Raw genomic sequence first — 19291 nt, 5'->3', positions numbered from 1 at the left:
AGAAAATCCTCAGTTTCTCGTATGCAACGCAGGGTTGTTATCTGTTGCTCCAGACCTTCAATCTTCTCTTCCAATATGGAGACCAGCTTGCACTTTGTACAGACAAAGTCGCTTCTGTCCTGTGGAAGAAAGACAAACATGGCATATCCAGTGCAGGTCACAACAGCTGAACCCCCCCCCCCTTCCATATCACCTTCCTACTTTGAGCTTCCTCAGAGCAGTTTGCAAGATGTAAGCCTCACTGGGCTCACTCCAGGCGAACTCCCAGGCAAACTCCTGCTGTGAGCTGCTCTGCTGTCCCCTGCTGCTCAGCTGGTTCACGAAGCTCTGGCTATTTTTAAACAGCCAGGCTTCCCTGACGCAAACAAACAGACACCCTACTGCCCGCCCCCTGCAGGCTAGCAGCCAATCAGACACTCACTCAGGCTCTCACACTGCCCTCCCAGCACACACACGCTCGGATACTTCCTCAGCAAGCAAACACACACACACTCGGATACTTACCAGTCCCAGGCAAACTCCTGCTGTGAGCTGCTCTGCTGTCCCCTGCTGCTCAGCTGGTTCGCCGCCGCTCAGCTGGTTCGCGAATAAAGTTGACATCCCTTCTCATTCTGATGCCTTCAGTGCATTGGAAATTACTTTGCACTCATCTGAAGGACAAAAAGAAAGTGTACCATACTGCAACATATGCAACGTACCTACTATAATTTTGACATGTCCAATTTTATGAAAGTTTTCATTTTATGAACTCCTCAATTCCCAACTAGTTTGTGAAAAAGGGGTTATATTGTAAATATTATTATTTATTAGTATATTTTATTATTAAATCACAGTGTTCATCTGCCCATTAAAATGTGTGTGATTAATCACATATCACATTGGTTTTGCATTTATAGAGCTTACAATATTTTTCATTCTCATGCTTCATGCCAGATTTTTGTTACTTGGCGTTTTTCATTCAGCAGCCTTACACCTGTTTAAATGCTCTATCGTAACAGAGATAGCATCAGAGTGTGGCTATGGCTGGCTTAATAATGTGGAGGGGTTGCCAAAGGAACTTCTCATACCATTTTTGGAGCACAGCTCCAGTGCCTTGGTGGAAACTGGTGAAGAACACGGGCTAGCTGACGCTGAACAGGTGAGAAGAAAGTTGTTGCTATTTTTTGCTAACTTTGCAAGCACAGCATTATCTGTGAATCACAAGATAAATAAGGAGCAGACAAAGGGAATTTAGAAATTAGTATAAAAGTATGTCTTCCAGAACAAGCTGTCAAAATTTTGCTCTAAGGAGAAGACAGATCTACCCAGAAAAATACTGTTTACATGTTGGTATTTTACCCTTACAGACATTATTACTATGCATATATAACACACAGATTTTCTGTTTGTATAATAAAATAATGAATTCCGGCTCTTGGATCTTGACTGTGGCTCCTGATGACATATTCTGTGTTCAGGGTAAAGTCTTGGCTCCGTTGAAGTCAATGGGAGTTTTGCTATTGACTTCAATGGAGCCAGGATTTCACCTTCAATGGCAGGGATAACTCCACATAATATTCAAGTGCCGAATAGGCAACAGAGAGCAACAGTGCATATCGAAAGGTGGGTTTTTATCCGAAGAACTTATGTTAAGTTCTTGCTTAGAAGAGAAAACTTACTTTGATAAAACCTTGGGGATTGTAGTGTTGTACTTAGCATATTATGAAAACCAGTGGACAATTCACACAGTATTTAATAACAAATATTGCTCTTATAGTGCAGTAAGGCTGTCTGTTCTGTCCAGTGATTGGAGAGTGATCATCATTGCAGTGTTTCTAGTCAACAGAGTTATACCAGTGCTAGTGAGTTCACTCATGCAGTCAGTTCCTACAGGCATAGTACAAATGTTACCTAGGACACCAGAGGGATATATATGAAAATATATGTATTTGTATTTTAATACCACAGTTTCTTGTTTTTATAACAACGTGTATAGTGAGAACAACCCTAAAGATATGAAACTGGCTCCTGGTAAACAACTATTTACTGTTGGGTAGACAACACATAGTCAGCAAACAGTCATTTTCCTTTGCACTAATTACACTTTAAAGGGGCCCTTACTATACGTGTGTATATATTACATACAAAAAACTACATTAAAAGGACACTAAGGTCTCAAATGTTAAGAAATGCCTTGTGTGTATGTGTTATGATAAGGTCTTTAATTACATGATCACATGTATTTTCCACGCAAACCCTGCCTCATTTAATGCACAGGATGAGAGTGCTTACTGAATGAGTATTTATTCAATATTTTGATTTCTCCTCATTGTTAAGTGTTTGGTCCCCTGCCGTATTACTGCACACTATTCAAACCCTGCACTGAAAACAGAATTATTAATTTCCTCATGGACTTTTCTATGATACTTATCATAATTGTATCTGAGTACTTCACAAACATAAATGTGGTAAGCATCACAATACCCTTAGTATTATCCCCATTTTACAGATGGGGAACTGAAGCACAGTAAAGATTAAGGAGAAAAGTAGCCACTAATTTTGGGTACCCAATTTAAGACTCCTAGAGTCTGATTTTGCAGAGTACCTAGCATTATCTAGCACTTTATATGTTCAAAGCACAGTTCCCATTGACTTCACTTGCAGCTGGGAATTCAGCACTTCAGGCCCTAGAGGTGTAAGGATGCAGGAACTCTAATGCGGGTCTGCAGAGCCTGGTAGACGGATGTTCTCACAGTGCCACCAGGAGACCATGCAGAGCCACACCCAGGGAGCACTATGGAGAATAGAAGCTACTGGAAGTACCACCCAAGGCAGCCAGCTGTGGCCCTCTGATTGGCCAACCACCCTGTTTAAGCAAGGAGGGTGTCCCAGCAAGTTGTTTCGGCAACAGCACAGACTTCGGGCCTCCTGGGACCCCAGACATCACCTCATATCTTGATTGCTGGCCTCTGATCCCAGCCTGACTCTGACCTTGACTCTTGTATCCTGACTATAGCCTGGTACTACCTCTGATTTACAGTCTCCAGCCGGCCAGACTTTGACCCCAACTCTTGCTACCATCCCTGATGTGTGAACTCCAGCCCAGATATGGTTGCTAGGCCAGATCGCCTATACCCTGGTCACTTACACCAGGGTCTCATTTGGGTGCTCAGAAAAAGAGGACCAATCAGTGATCACCTGTGAAAAATGTGGTTTAAGTGACTTGATTAGCATCATGTACAAACTCTTTGGCAGAGGAATAGAATCTAAGTCTCTAGGAAAGCATTCAACTGCCTTAATCCTGGGATCATCCTTCCTCTTTCTACAATTTCCCACCTCATTCATTGCACAGCTTCCTTCTTCTGTAACAAATGAGGTGGAATTCCTACAGTTAATCAGCCCTGATTCATTCCCAGACCAGGTCTAGCCTGTACCCTGAATGAGGCAGGGATCCTGTGGAAAAAATAATATGTGATCATGTAATTAAAGACTGTATCATAATGCATACACACAAGGAGACTGAATTAAGGTTGCATGGACAATCTAGGAAGACCTCATTTGGGATGCTGTGTACTAGTCTGGTCACCTGTGTTCAAGAAAGATGAATTAAAACTGAAACAGTTGCAGAAAAGGTTTCTCCTGTGGTCTGAAATACGTTGGTCAAATTTCAGTTGCTGGATTTATTGTGTGGGTGCTGGGTGATGTTGGTGGCCTATGATACACAGAAAGAAAAGGAGTACTTGTGGCACCTTGGAGACTAACCAATTTATTTGAGCATAAGCTTTCGTGAGCTACAGCTCACTTCATCGGTGAAGTGAGTTGTAGCTCACGAAAGCTTATGCTCAAATAAATTGGTTAGTCTCCAAGGTACCACAAGTACTCCTTTTCTTTTTCCGAATACAGACTAACATGGCTGTTACTCTGAAACCTATGATACACAGGAGGTCAGACTTGGTGATCCAGTGGTCCCTTCTGGCCTTAAACTCTGCCTCCTGACTTTTGAGGTTGTCCTGAGCATGGGCAAACTGAAATTTTTTAAAGACTTATAACTTAGCCAAATGTGGGTAGTTTTTCACGGGGACAGCAAAAGATACATCCCTGACACAAAGAGCATCCATTCGTGCACTTTCAAGTCCCTGCTCCAAAGCATGGGGACACTAGAGCTTCTCAAAGAAAAGGTTTTTAGTGGAAAAGCAATGTATTTTTCCCTTGTCAAATTCTCAAAAATGGTGGAACTGTTTTGGTTGAACTTTCAAGAATAATTCAGCCTGAGGCAGATACCCAGCATAGAAAATTTCAGTCTAAACAAAGTTTTGCAATGAAGCAACTGAAAACAGGGTCTTATAATGGGAAGGGTTGGCCTTCCCTATAATACTATCCCCATGGGTTTTATTCAAGGACTTCTTTAAAGAAAAACAATTTACAAATGTAATTAGTATTATTTCCACTATTGTTAGAAGACTCTTGCCTTGATGGGTCAGTGACTATGCAGTACCTTTTTAGTGCAGGTTTCATGTGGGGTTTGTGTTTGTGAGTTTTGTGCTGATGAAAAGTGTCACATTGATAGCTCTGGAGGCAGAAGAAAAAGGCTTTCTGAAGTCCACTCTCCATAGAACATGAACAGACATCTCCAGACTTGGTGGGAATCCCTTAGAGGTTCAACTCCTTGTCTTTACTGAGTCTGCAGACAAGGATATCAATTTTTGCCAGTTGTGGTAACATATGTGATCCGGATGCTTGTGCTGAAATTCTGGCCTCTTTGAAGGCAATGGAAGTTTTGCTATTGACTTCAGTGGAGTCAGGATTTCACCCGTGTTCACTAGTGACAACAAACTTATATCACATTGGCCACCCAGCAGCTTCACGAGGATGTCAACTTTCATTCTTTACCAGTTCCGCATACTGCACAGGGCTGGATGCCACCATGGCAACGCTGATGGTCTGTCGAGCATACTGCCTGGCGTCCCAAGTTGCCCAACTCTATGGTGTTGAGTAGGGGTGGGTGGGGGGGGGATATGTGACGGGGCAAGGCCTGATGGCTATAGAAAGGAGTGGGAGATAGATATATTAGCTCCAGGGTAAACAAATCCCTGGTACCAGGATAAGTGAAATGACAGCTTCTTCAGGTCAATTAAGACACCTGGGGCCAATTAAGAACTTTCCAGAAGGCAGAGAGAATGCTAGGTTGATTGGGACACCTGAAGCAATCAGGGGCTGGCTGAAACTAGTTAAAAGCATCCCAGTTAGTCAGGTGGGCGCGGATGTCAGGAGCTGTGGGAAGAAGTTGCGCTGTTGGAGAGACTGAGCAGTATACACCATATCAGGCACAAGGAAGGAGGCCATGAGGTAAGGGTGAAGTGGAGCCTGAGGAAGTGAGGGTTGCTGTGGGGGAAGTAGCCCAGGGAATTGTACATGTCATGTTTCTACCATAGCTGATACTATTCGGGTCCCTGGGCTGGAGCCCGGAGTAGAGGGTGGGCCTGGGCTCCCCCCCACACCACCCCTTTGCCTCCTGATTAATCACTGAGACTGGGAGACAACTGAGACTGTGCAGGAAGGGTAGCTTCTCCTCACCTCCCTTGCTAGCTTATGATGAATATGGCTCACTAGACTGTGACCCTTGTCTCTAGAGAGAGAAGGGTTACATAGAGGGTCACAGTGAGCCTCTGAGGCTAGTGAAATCCGCCAGGAAACGTGGGACCCACGGAGGCAAGGACAGAGCTTTGTCATAACACATACAAAGAACAGAGGTTTCCACACTTTAACTACTAGTAGATTTCCACAAGGAAGATGAGCATGAGTATAAGACATTCATAGATTATATGATATTGGCTAACAATAAATATATATAATAAAATGTTTCAAGATGGTCAAGTCAAAAGGCAAGTATATATGAAATAGCAACATGGCAACTTTCCTTATAGCTTATGTTTTTCAATTTGAGACATTCTCTTTTCTTTATTACCAGGTCATACTTGGCACACAAAGATCAGATGGTGCTTCTCCGTTGTTTGGATGTACTCCAAGCCAGCTTAAAAACAGACAGCTAATCTTATTTTGCTCTGAGAGGCTAAGCAATGATGGGAGAAGTAAGGGGACCAAAGAAAAAGGATATTTCTTTCTCTTAAAGGAACAAGCTATAAATCAACCAGCTAATCCTTTGCCTGTCTTCAAGGTTGCCACTTTGATTGATCCTCAGTTTGTCTTGCTAGAACCTGAAATCCCCAGGGTCCTAAGTGTCAGATCAGCATCTGTTTTCCCAGTGAACAAAATGCTGAATTTGAATTACAACCAGACATATCACAATAACTTTTGTCTTTCTAATGGTGTCTTGCATGTTGTGAAAGGAGTTTCTTCTGGTAAAGATTCTGAAGCTCTAAAGGAAAAGGTTGCTAACACTGAGACTGAAATTTTCAAACTCCAGGTTGAAAAACATTATATGGAAAAATGTTTGCAAAATAAAAAAGCTATACAGAAAAGCACAGATGAAAAGAAAAACCCGAATAAAGAAATAAATGATGAAAAAAATCAAAGTAGAAATGGTCCAGAGAAATCTCTGCGAGAAGAAAAAAGGGATGAGAAAGCACAAATCAGAACAATAACTTGCATTTCTGAAAAAGCCACCAAAGTTTTAATTAAAATTGCACATGATGAAACTGGGGAGCAAGAAGCAGAACCAAAATTTCATGCAGCAAGCATTCCAGGTGACCAAAACATGTCTGTCCTACACAAGGAATTAGAGGGATATCCTCAAGAAAACTCTGAATTTAAGGATGAACATGGAAAACATTTAGCAATCTCTACCTTTGATGAAGTGAACAGAAGATGCCTAGAAAAGAACATTTTTGTGACAGAAGAGAAGGGTAAACAACCCGAGAATCTAACTGACCAAATAAAAGTGTGTCGACAAAAAAGTGTTGGACTGAAAGAAGAGAGAGAGCAATGTTTGAAACTGTCTGAACGAGAAGATGAGGATAAGTCATCATGCAAACAATTGACTGATCAGATAGAGGAATATAGTAAATGCTCTCAAAAACTGTCTGCACTGAAGGAAGATAAATATATGTATCCACTGAATATATTGTCTCCTGCACAAGAGAGAAATATATACTTAAATGAAGGGTTAGCACAAGAGGAAGAATATTTTGAACATGTTCATTATCTATCAGCAACAGAAGAAAACAATGGATATACCCTGAAAACAGATAAGTTAGAGAAGCTCATGGATATATATTCTCAAAGAATATCTGCACTGATGAAAGAGAATGGGAGTTACTCACAGAAACTCCTCATGTTACAGGAAGAGAATGATAGATATTATCAGAAGATGTGTGCACTAGAAGAGGAGATAGATGCATATTCTCAACACATATTAGCAGCACATGAAACTGATGTTAACTCTTCCCAAAAGTTATTAGCCAAGGAGGAAATATATGGTAAATGTTATAACAGTGTTTCAAAAGAGAAGAATTTTAAGTGTCCAGGAGCGATTTGTGTTCTCTTGGGTGAGACTGAAATCCTTTCCAAGAATGTGTCTCACCTGGTTAAAAAGGAAGATAGAAATTCTGAAAAGGAAATACCAGTGATGGAATCAAATAAATTTCTCAAGAAAATTGTAGCTCTTGATGAAAAGAAGATTAAATATTTCCAGCTGCTTTCTGGTCTCAAAGAGGAGAGAAATAGCTTTTTCAGAGAAATAGCTAAACTATTACAAGACAAAGAAAAATACATTAAAAAAACTCATGAACTGGAAGAAGAGAGAGAGAGAAATTTACAGATAATATCTCAACTAGAAGGAGACAAAGAAACTTTGTTGGGAAGTTTGAGTGAGCTAAAATGTGAACAAGACAAACACATGACAATGATTTCTGAATTGAATGAGTGCAAAACCAAATGCTACCAAACAATTTCTGATCTACAAGAGGAAAAACGTATACTGAAAAATTATATGAATGGAGTCCGTAGGAAAAGTTCTGAACAGCTTCTAGAATCTCAGAAAGTAATTGAGAACATTCTTCAAGAAAACAATGAATTGAAGGAAATAATGTCTGCTCTTGGAATCAGCTATGAAGACCCGATAAAAGATAAAATTTCAGGAATAGAGGGAAAGTTGCTAAGATTGAAGCAAGAAAATAAGACTGTACCACATAGAATGCAAGAAAAGGAAACAGAGGTGGCTTCTGGTAAAACACATACTAAAGAAAAAGGAATTCAAGTTATAGAACCCTCAAACTATCTCACTAGGAAAGATAAAGACACCTGTTCAGAAGAGGAAATTGGTAGCATTAAAGGATATTGTCAAGTGGGATGTTCTAAAAACACTGAGACTTCTAAATTCCATTTTAGTAATGCTGGGATAAGTGCATTTTTGGGTGATCAAAACATTGCGATCTCCAGGGTGCTCCAAAAGACTTCTGAGAGACCAGAGGTGGCAAAGTTAACCTTTGAAACAGAAGATAAAATATCAAGCAACAGTTTTTCTCAATGTTGTGTTAAAGTGCTGGAGAATATGGAACTGCTACAAGAGTCCTCAAAGGTAAAATGAACCCAAATGGAGCAGTTTTCAATTTTTATGATAAAAATACATTCTTTTCACAAATGTCAGAATGGCTAGTGTAGAAAGCCACTTTATTTACACTAGAGTTGGTTGGACAATTTTAGCTGAAACAAATGATTTTTTAAAAACATCAATTTTTGACCAAATGAAGCATTTCAATGTCAAAATGTCCTGTTTTGACATTGTCAGAACAGAATATTTTGATTTTTTATTTTTTGAAATGACTTTTTCAAACTAAAAATATTATATAGAAAACAATGATTTTGACCTTTTAAAACTTGAAATTCATAATGAGACATTTCAGTTCTATCACAACTAAGTATTTAGATCAAGCTGAAATTTGTTTTCAGAATTTTGTTTCACAGGAAATTTTGAAATTTTTTGGCTTTGTTCCATTTTTCAATGGAAATCCAGTTCCCTCCTAGTTCTACTGTCCATGTACATATTCCATAGAAATGAAATCTTTAGGGCCCCCTAGCAGTGATGTCTTATGGGAAACTGTGGAAAATGTTCACATTTAGAAAAAAAATTGTCTGTTGCTCTTCATTGTTTTGATTGCTAGGGATATTTGCCTGAACACAGGATCTTTGTTTCTTAATGGTTCTTCTGCTCCTGCTTTTTCTCCCCCTAAATTCATAAACCTCACCAACATCACAATTAATTTCTGAGGAGAGTATTGTAATGTCATAAACACAGAATTTGACTGCCGCTGAGGATGATCAGCAGGAGCAGATTTATCTCCAAGATCTTATTTTCATGCAAATATTCTTAGTAATTTAAATGAAAAAATAAGAAAAAAAAACCCCTCCCTTGAAACTATAAACCAGCAGAATTATTCCTCCACATTGGCCCAGGTTTACCCCATAAAACAGGAATAAACGTTCTGGTGAATCAGGTCCAAAATGTTCTCAGATATTTTTGCAAGAAGTGTCTGTATCTCTCTAAAAAGGGAATCCAAAAAATGTTGAGTTTGCCCTGAGATACTGGGAAAGCTACAGGGCTAAATCCCTACTTGCAACAGAGCAGTGCTTAGCGTACCAGGGGAGAAGAGGGCAATAGTGAAGCAAGTAGATTCCTGTCCTCGATACAACCCCTGCCCACCTCAGCTTGGCTCCTGGCTTCCATTGTATCAAGGAGCCAAGAGCAGCTGATGTACGCTAGTTGAAGATTCCCCTATACTAGGAGAATCCTCTGCTGATTCCTTAAGGCAATTTTATGTCTCCTTTGTGCTGTTGATCTGACCCACAGTACACAGAGATGGAAATACCATACCTAGTTTACTCTTACACTTCCTAAATTAAAGCCCTCCTTTCAAGAGCTGAAAATAATTCACACACACCTTTAAGAAGTTGTGTGTTACTTTAAATGTGTGAAGGGAATTGTTTCTTTTTCTGCCCTTTATCCAGGGCAGCACATCTGAAAGCTACAGTGCAATGCAAGAACAACTGGAAAGGTCAAAGGAAGAACTAAAAGTACAACAAGGGGAATTAGAAAAGGCCAAAAAAGAGGTAATCTCCCATTTGATATATTTATGTGAAGCAAATCCGTTTCTTGTTTTCTTCTCGTACTTTTCTTGTTTCCACCAGTGTTCCAAAGAATTACAAAAGGAAAGAGTCTCTGATCTAGAGAACCAACCTGTGTCTCTTTGATGCCCACAGTTAAGTGATGACTTGCACAGTCATTCATTACTGGTCAGAATTTGAATTACAGTTGCATTGCCTTATCAGAGTCACAACAGAAAGTGCTTAATAAGGAGACCCTTGCACAAAGAATCTGTCATCTAGATTCTGGGCAGAACGGCTTTCCCCCCATTAGGAAAGATAAATATGAATGGTTGTGGTAACTTAGAAACTCTGATGATTTAGACAGTGCTAAATGCAAAGTTTCCAGTTTTCAAATGAGAAGGGTTTGTTCAAGACACAGAAGCATGAAAAACCTGAGGCACACATAAAGCCATTTCCTTTACCAAGGGATAAAGAGAAACAAATTGCAGTATCCACTCACAGGCCACACAGTAACCATGAAGTTCCGTATTACGGAATATCTTCACTGAATGAGTACCCTTGCCTTTGGAAGTCCACATTTTGTTGTGTGCAGCCATCTAATTGAATCACAATGCCAAAGATCACCCACCTAACCCCAAGCAAAGGAAACTTCTTCTTGAGTTGTGCCTTTCATAACAGACCAACTTCAGTGTTCCTCATCTTTTTCTGTTGCAAAAACAAACCACATTGTCCATTATCTAAATGGGAATATATTCCTCCAAAGCTTGATGGCAAGTTCACATTTCCTAGATGCTGCAAAACAGGTGTTGGCAAAAATAATTGTAGACATGGTACAATAACTCATAGTAACAAGTTGACATGGTGAGCAAGGAAAAGGGTAACAGTAATAAGATTGCACAGTGGCAAATTTATGTATGGATAGTTTGATGAAAGATTTATTTAAAAAAAATTGTTTTAAAGATAAATTAATTTCTCTCAGGAATAGAAGAAGTGGGGTTTTTTTTTATGTCTTTGAATGAGTGATGCTGTTCATGCATTTGTCTGTTCAGATGATGACCAATAACTTTTAGATTGCATGTGAAGGGACTGTCCCAGTAATTGGCTCTTTATCTGACCAACTTTGGTCCTTTTATAAATAAAAGAAAATGTTAAAAGTACAAAAAACTTCTTTTGTTAAATTAGAAGAAGGTGTAGCCTTTGTTTTCAAACAGTCAGAAGGAAGAAGACTTGAGGTCTTACATGTAAGGGCGTAGCAGAATAGTCAGATGTTTAATTGCATGCTGTCGTGCAATTACATTTTCAAAATTACAATTAATAGTGGAATCTATGATAATGCATCATGGAAATAATGCAAAAACAGACAGATGATTTTTTTCCATTTGTGTTCCCCATTCCCAGTGTTTTAAATGCAACATTTTATTATTTTTTTCCTGCTAATAAAATCCTATTTTTAGTCTGATTTTCACTTAAGATACTTTGAAATATCATATATCATTTATTGAGCTTCACTCAGAGTTTTCAAGTGCATGTATTTCACATGGATAATTTTCTTTTAGGATTTATTCCAAGGGCCTGGTTCTGTTTTGGTCGTGTTTTGGTCGTGGGGCCAGCTTTACATGGTCTAATTCCATTTAATTCAGTAGAGTTACACCCAGTGTAAAGCTGGTGTCTGCAAGATCAGAATCCAGCCCGTAGGTTGTAAGTACATATTGGGAAGTGATATTAACTCCTATCTGTAATTTTATTTTTTCATTCCTTTTCTCTGGTAGGCTCAGAAGTGGTACCGAGAACTTGGCTTTGTAGAAGCAAGATATGAAGAGGTCAGAACTCAGTTGACACAGGCACTCTCTGAATTACACCAACTTAAACAAGCAGATGGCGGGGAAAGGCTTAGAAAGCAGTGCTGCCAGTTAATGGTATGTGTGTAAGTAGAATGGAGGGAAAAGGTACTCCTTGGGAGAAGACGATTTGGATACAGAAAATGGGTTAGTGTTCAGAATAACAGATTTTGAAACAAGCCTGAAACACCTAGATTTACAGAAAGCAGAGGTTCAAATCCAGGCAGGGATGATTCAACCTTTCTAAAATAGATAAACTGACTATTGAGCAATTTACTGTGCATATTGTAGATGACAACTTTAAAAGCAAAGTCCTTCTGCTCTGCAGGAATACTAAAGAATTCACATAATTTTTTATAACCGGGATCACCGTGCTATCCTTGGCTAAAGTTTCCCCTTTCCTCACCATTATGCACTGTGATGTACCAGGGTTATTTGCTTGGCTGATGTCTTCTCATTCCATAGGGGTATTTCAGTGCTGCTGCTGTTGGCATATTACTATCGTTTTTTGGCTTGATCTTGGAAGTACTGAGTACCCACAAATCCCACTGAGATATGGATGCTCTGCATCTCTCAGGATCAGTTTCGTTATTTGGACACATTAGGTGAAATCCTGGCCCCGCTGAAGTCAATGGGAGTTTTGCCATGATGCCAGCTAGGCTTTATGGAATCCTTTACATCTATATATTCAACTTTGGGGTTAATAAATACCAGTTCAGGGGAGCTGAGACACAATCCTAAAAGGAATGATAGGAACAGCTGGACCAAATTCTGCTCTCAGTTCAACCAGCATAAATCCTGAGTAACTCCATTGACCAGTATGTTTAATTATATAGTTAAAAAAGTAAACAGCAGAAATTATATAATAAAAGTAAATGAAAATTCAAGCAAAATAAATATAAAAACAGATTTATACATGGACTTGATAAGAGGTTGAGGAACTAAACTGGAACTCAGAATATGTGGGTTCTATTTCCTGGCTCTGCCACAGGTTCCTGTTTACCTTGGGCAAGTCACTTAATCTCGCTGTGCCTCAATTCCTCAATGGTGAGATGTGATAGTAATTAGAGCTGGTCATGCTCCCACTTTCCTCTATAAGCCATCTCCCTGGTAGGTCTACATCTCCCATGATACACCACAATCTCTCCTCTTTGTCTCACTGGACTTGTGGGAGATGTAGTCTAGGGGAGCCCAGCCCATAGAAGAGAACAGGGACACGAGGTAACTGAACTCATCTCCCATGAGGCACGTGGCATATCTGAATCTAAATATTTTGGGTTTTGTCCTTAAACCAAAACCTATTTGGTTTTCAGGGGGTTGTTTTTTTGATGAAAGATCAAAAACTTTGAAAAAAGCAGAGTTGTTTCTTGAAAACTTTCATTTAGATGAAAATCCAATTTTCTATCCAAAACCAGTTTGGATGGAAAATTTTAAACCAGCCCTTCAAGTAATATTGGCATACTTCACAGGAGTGTCATGAAGGTAAGTTAATTGAATGTTCATGAGGTGTTCAGACAGCATTGCAACAAGCGCGATGGACAAAGTTTTAAATAAACATTTGTACTGAAGAACTCCTTCAAATAAATATCACCATCAAGGCAAATCCCAAAGAGACATAACCTCCTTGCAGATTGAGTGCTACCCAGATCCATCTCTAGCTAGGTCCTTAAGACAGCCTATCTGGATGTTCAGTCTTTGTCCGTCATTGGCAATATTATCTTGCCACTGACACTTTTGTCGATCATGTGATTGCCAGCCCTGTAGCAGCATTCCTTAGTAAACACTCTATGTAATTTGTTGGTCTTCCCTCCTAATAATATGTTAATGCCTGAGAAGTTGCTGAAACCAAACCATAAATATCTTCATTGCTGATCTTGTCCTGCTTTCATAAATTTTTTTAGTGTTTGCTAATTACTGATGTTCACTTATGCAATAGCTTCCCCTTCCCCTTTCAGAGTCACTCTCTTTGTCCAATTCAAACAGGTCGTGGGATCAAATTCTGTTCTTGGATGTACACACTCAGCTCCCACTGAGATCAAAGGGGCTACAGACATACATCTGAAGGCAGAGTTTGCCCCCTCATGAGTATGTGACACTGCAATTATTTCCATGGCAAGAGTTTGTGATGCCTTAAACACAGGATATTGACTTCACTGTCAGGATTAAACAATAGGGGAAGCTGAACTGAAAGGGAGAAAAGCGCTTATTATACACAAACTATCCTAACAATAGCCAAGGCTCTATTGCTGAGATACGGAGTGAATTTATTTTAATAAATGTTCTATTCTCAATTTGCTTCCGTATGAATTTTCCGTTTTACAAGAAACCTTTTTACAGCCATGAAGCTCTAAATAATAGTGGCTTTTTGTTCAATGTGAAGGAAATGATCTGAATTTTGCTTGGTAGAAAGTCATTCTCTTAATTAAAACAAACAAACAAATTTAAGAGTTTTGGCACGGTGATTAACATGAGCTGCTTTTCTGGGCATGTTTCCCCTCCTGATTGTAACTGGTTGGGCTGAGGATTGCAGCTGTATTTATAGTAAGTTGCCACCACAGTTGCCAACTTTCACGTGGCAAATAAGCACCCCGGCTTTCACAATAAGCCAAAAATCAAGCTAATCCCATTTCAAACCAAGGCCAAAACAAGCCAATCCCTAAGAACCCCAACACTATGTAACTAGATCCCCCCAGCATGCAGTCTGGGACTGTGGTGGGCCCGCTGTGCACCCCTGACTCTCTCCCTCCTTTGCTCTGCTTGCCTCCCCTTGCCCCTGCTTTCCAGGAGCTGAGCAAAAAAAAAAAAAAAAGCCACAAGCCAAAAACTAGCCAACAAGCAACTCACAAGCCAATTAAGCCAAAAACAAGCCCAATTTCTGAGTTGTTTTCTTGTTTGTGGGTTTGACATGTCTGGTTGCCATCATAAACAAAATATTGCACTTCACCCCAGGAAGATATTAACATAGTCAATTTGTAAATCACGATAGCTTAATTTCAGTGCTAAGCTACCCTACCTCACAGACTTTATCACAGACTGTATCATCTCTGCAGAGCTTGAGAGAGGATGCAAGGGTGGTTAGTGGTCTAGATGAGAAAGATAAGATATCCCACACATAGAGCTAGGATTGCTTGTCAGCTTGCTCTTAAGTGAGCATTTGTTGCTTATGGGAAGCACTGGCTGAAGTCTATCACTTACCTCAGAGTCTGCACATGTCATGGTATTAACCGGGGTGCTGAGTGCAGATGCAAGACTTTCTGCACCACCATGCAGTAGGTTGATATGGGGCTCTGAGTTGCCGTACAGGAGGTAATCATTTTATAGGGGAGGAAATGAGGCACTGAGAGGATAAGTTCAAGGTCCTATAGCACATCAGTGGCAGAGCCCACGTAAAACTTCTGACTCCAAGTCCTGTGCTCTAACCACTAGACATGCTCCGTCTCCAATCTTGAGACAGTTTTTCAGAATTGCTCAGCATTCATAATCAGGGCCACTTATTTCAGAAGAGCTCTCATTTAGAGAACTAATTATGTGCCCAGTATCTTTTTTAAAACTTCAGCATGTTGAGTATTTTGAAAATCTGGCCATAAGTTTCACAGTGGGAGATGCTGGCTGCTGAGCCCTTTTGAAAATCTGGTCCTCATTTGGGAGTTTTGAAAATCTGGCCTTATTTGGGGGTTTAAATGGGAGTTGAGCGGTTATGAAAATCTGACCCCAAAACAGGTGATTTCAATGGCTTTTGTTATTCAGGAGGTTATTCAGATCATAAATTGTCCTTTCTGTCCTTAAAAATCTACGAACAGTACTATATTTGCTCTGGAAGTTCTTCTGGTTTCAGAGTTGGTCAGCAAATGCACAGAAAGAGTCAGTGTCTTTAAACTAAACATAATGCAAAGAGAATCATATTTTATGACACTGAATTAAACCTCCTCAGTTCAATCAGCAATTACATCCTCCGCAATCACTGGCAGGCATTTACTTAAGGAATAAAAAGGTGGAGGATTTCAGTAACATAGAAAAACCATGTCTTATCTCCGTACCTTTGGCTGTTGTTACCCGTAGATACCATCAGATCCTGATGTCTCGACCCTAATCAGCCTGGCTGCATAAGTCTAATAGACACTTGTGTTCTGTTTTCGAAACACAAGAGGGAGCTAAAAATTAGAGAGACAACACATGGTCACTCATTAAAATTCCAGTGAGAAGGGGTGAGTTTCATGACAAACCTCAAATTTTATCTATGTTGGAGGTGTTTTATCAGGGTAGCATGACGATCACTCCAGTTTACTATTGTTTCCTATGAAACAGAGCCTTCTCTGTACTATGGTCTGATATGGTAAAGTGCCCAGTGATGTAAAATTCAGGATGTTGGTCACAGAATTAAGAAAAACACCATATATATATGGTGCTACAAACCATAGATGAATAACAGTTCTTCTACCAATTATATAGTTATAAATAGCTGCTGAAATTAAACTACATTCCTGCATGTGTAGTCACAAAAATACTGTAATTTTAAAATGGTGTTTTGATGGATTTAACTCGAGTTTTTAAATTAAGGTTTTAAAGTTTAATCAATGTAAACATTTACTTTACAACACAGTGTGGGAAAATTGAACAGTACTACATGCATCTAATTAATAATTCCAGACTTTTGTGTATATAAGGTCGTAAGACCATATATATTTTTCTTATGCACCCCCATTCTGAGTCTGTATATTCTACATAATTTCTTGGTGATAGATCTTGGAGTTGATATATTGGTTCAGACTGTGAATTTAAAGTCCTCACAAATCCTTTCAGTTTAAATGTATGAAACAGAACAAATCAAAAGAGCAGGAGTTACATTCAAAAGTTTGTCTTCCTCCACATTCCATAACCTCTTATATTACCTTTTTAAATTAAATAACATGTTAGATGCTCAGTTAATTTTAATGGTTTTCAGAGAATAAAATAGATGTGTGAGAGAGAATACTGCTGTTTGAAATGAATGTGTGTGGGAAAGAAGGGATGTGTTATACAGAGGTAGTAGCAGTGGGTGGGGCACTCCTGGACTGTTCTTGTTTGACACTTACTTGTTTTGTGACCTTGGATAAGTCATTTAACCTGTCTGTGCCTCAGTTTTCCCATATGTGAAATATGTATTCTTATTATAGCCATCTCACAAGGGTGTTGTGAACTCATTGTTCCAAAGGTGCTTTAGCATTCTTGTTTGACAGACGCTAATATATTTATGATACTTTAAGTTATACACCTACACTGGCTTTAAAGGTTAAAAAAATAATTTTGACATATGAGGTAAGTGCACATTTTGATTGACAGATTTTGGGTATTCTTTTCACATTCTCTACTAAGAATAGTTGTATGAGTTTATACATCAAGCTTAAATATATATATATATTTGTTTTTTTGAATACACACAGAAGGAAGTCCAAGAACTGAAAGAGGATAGGATAGCCAATAAGGGATTAGAACAGCAAGTGCTGACCTTGAAATCCCAACTAAGGGACCAGACTGTATTACAAAGTCAGTTTCAAGACTTGCAAAACCAAGTGGAATGCCTTCAGGCTCAGCTGTGTGAAGAGGTATAATAAAGCTGGCTTTTATGTGCTTAACTGAGTGGACTAACATGGGCTTAGCTTGCTGATTCCACTTTATTCTTCTGACATGAAAGGACCAAAATATTCTTCTTTCTAAGGAATGGTTATAAGGGCAATAAAATGGTGTGTACAGTGCAGCCACATAAAGCTGATCATGGCTAGGGAGTGAAAAGATGGTGGTAAAATGTCTGAGTGCCTGACATGGAAAGATGATAGTCTTTCCATGGTTAAGGCTGCTGCCAAGCTCCATTATAATTCCTGTAGTCTAACTGCAGGCAAAATGGCATCCAAATTTCTTCTCTGGGGAATCTTGCTCTCCTCTCTCCAATATCTGGATTTCTAAAATTCCCATCACTGTAATATATAGATGCTGTACAAGACTACAAAACATAGCAAAGTCTATCCAAAGTTGTGCCAAGATCCATGCACACATGATCTATGCCCACATTTGAAATCTGTCATCAAATGCTCATGGAGAAAATTCCTCCTGTTACCACATGTTATAGATGAGGAAAGGGGAAACTACTCTCTGGAGAAGCTGTATAAAAGATTCATTGGGTACAGGAGGGGATGCATACATAATGATGGATACCAGAATAAGGCTTTTAATGTGGTGTTGCTGTGATTAAGTAACCTGAGGTGGCCAGTGATGAAGCAGCTCCTTAAACTACCAAAACATTGTAAAGGGAATCTTGAATAACTGAGTACAAAATGTTTTTCATTGTTTTAGACTGAGGAACTTCAGAAAAGAAAGACTGAAGCTGACCTGACAGTAGCTCCACTCAAGGTAGTGTATTTTGCTGAAACTGTTGCAGCATCTCTGACCTTTTTCATTGGTTCCAAAGCAAGCTTAATTTGCAAAAAGAACAAGGAATGCTTGTGGCACCTTAGAGACTAACAAATTTATTTGGGCATAAGCTTTCGTGGGCTAAACCCACTTCATCAGATGCATGCCCATGAAAGCTTATGCTCAAAAAAGTTTGTTAGTCTCTAAGGTGCCACAAGTACTCCTCGTTCTTTTTGCTGATACAGACTAACACGCTACCACTCTGAAGTTTAATTTGGTTATTCTTAATAACAGTATGCTTAGCCACACTCTTTCTGTAGTGTGTTGTATGCCTGCTTCCAGTGAGACCCTCCTGAATGTTAGCCATTTGACTTTAATTGGACTGCAGGCCCGGGGTTAGGAGGGGAAGCTGATATCATTGCTACTATTGCTGTTCACCTTGCCACCAGAGGGAACTAGTACACAGAGAACTGAACTATCCATTACTAGTTATCTGCATGTGTTTTTTGTGGTTGTGATGCTGCAGAGCTTGATGGCTCAGAAATATAGGAATATGAGCTATGTCTTAAACCATGATATCAAAATCTGCTTAGTCAGATTAGACCAAAAATATAAACACACTAGGGAACTGATGTCTGTTTGTTTGTTGTTATGCTACATAGGCTAAGCTATCTTGCCTTGTCCGGAAATGCCATGAAAGAAACAGCTTGATTACCCAGCTGCTCAGGGAATTTCACAGGCATGGAATTATGGATTCCATTTTCAGTGAAGAGGCAAAGAATTTAGTGAACGACATGGTGCTAGCAGAGTACACTACCACCTTTACGTCTGTTCGCAATCGAGAGGTAAATGCATACAAATTCCCAGTTGCACCAGTCAATACCGGCGCTCTGTATAAAGTGTATGTAGCCAGATGGTGAAATGTGTATTCTTAAATTTTACTGACTTTTATTAAATCAGTGGTGGGGGGCCCAAAGTATCATTTATCAGAAAATAAATGGGTCCAGATTCGCAGTTGCGGTAAATCA

The 19291-nt window shown here is 39.4% G+C and overlaps 1 protein-coding gene across 2 annotated transcripts in view; it reads left to right on the top strand.

Annotated features, from left to right (window-relative positions):
• The window catches only part of JAKMIP1 (janus kinase and microtubule interacting protein 1), a 316238-nt gene that overhangs the window by 283014 nt on the left and 13933 nt on the right, over positions 1 to 19291 (top strand). For both annotated transcript variants that reach the window (XM_073342539.1, XM_073342540.1), the window contains exons 6-12: positions 999 to 1138; positions 5948 to 8515; positions 9943 to 10044; positions 11811 to 11957; positions 17300 to 17461; positions 18207 to 18263; positions 18926 to 19108. In XM_073342539.1, coding sequence (XP_073198640.1) covers positions 999 to 1138; positions 5948 to 8515; positions 9943 to 10044; positions 11811 to 11957; positions 17300 to 17461; positions 18207 to 18263; positions 18926 to 19108 — 3359 coding nt within the window. The remainder of the gene's footprint in view (positions 1 to 998; positions 1139 to 5947; positions 8516 to 9942; positions 10045 to 11810; positions 11958 to 17299; positions 17462 to 18206; positions 18264 to 18925; positions 19109 to 19291) is intronic.

The sequence above is a fragment of the Lepidochelys kempii genome, chromosome 4 (assembly GCF_965140265.1).
Source record: "Lepidochelys kempii isolate rLepKem1 chromosome 4, rLepKem1.hap2, whole genome shotgun sequence".
NCBI classification, from domain to species: Eukaryota; Metazoa; Chordata; order Testudines; family Cheloniidae; genus Lepidochelys; species Lepidochelys kempii.
Note: the sequence above shows the minus strand (reverse complement) of the source record. Positions and strands in the feature narration are given on the sequence as shown.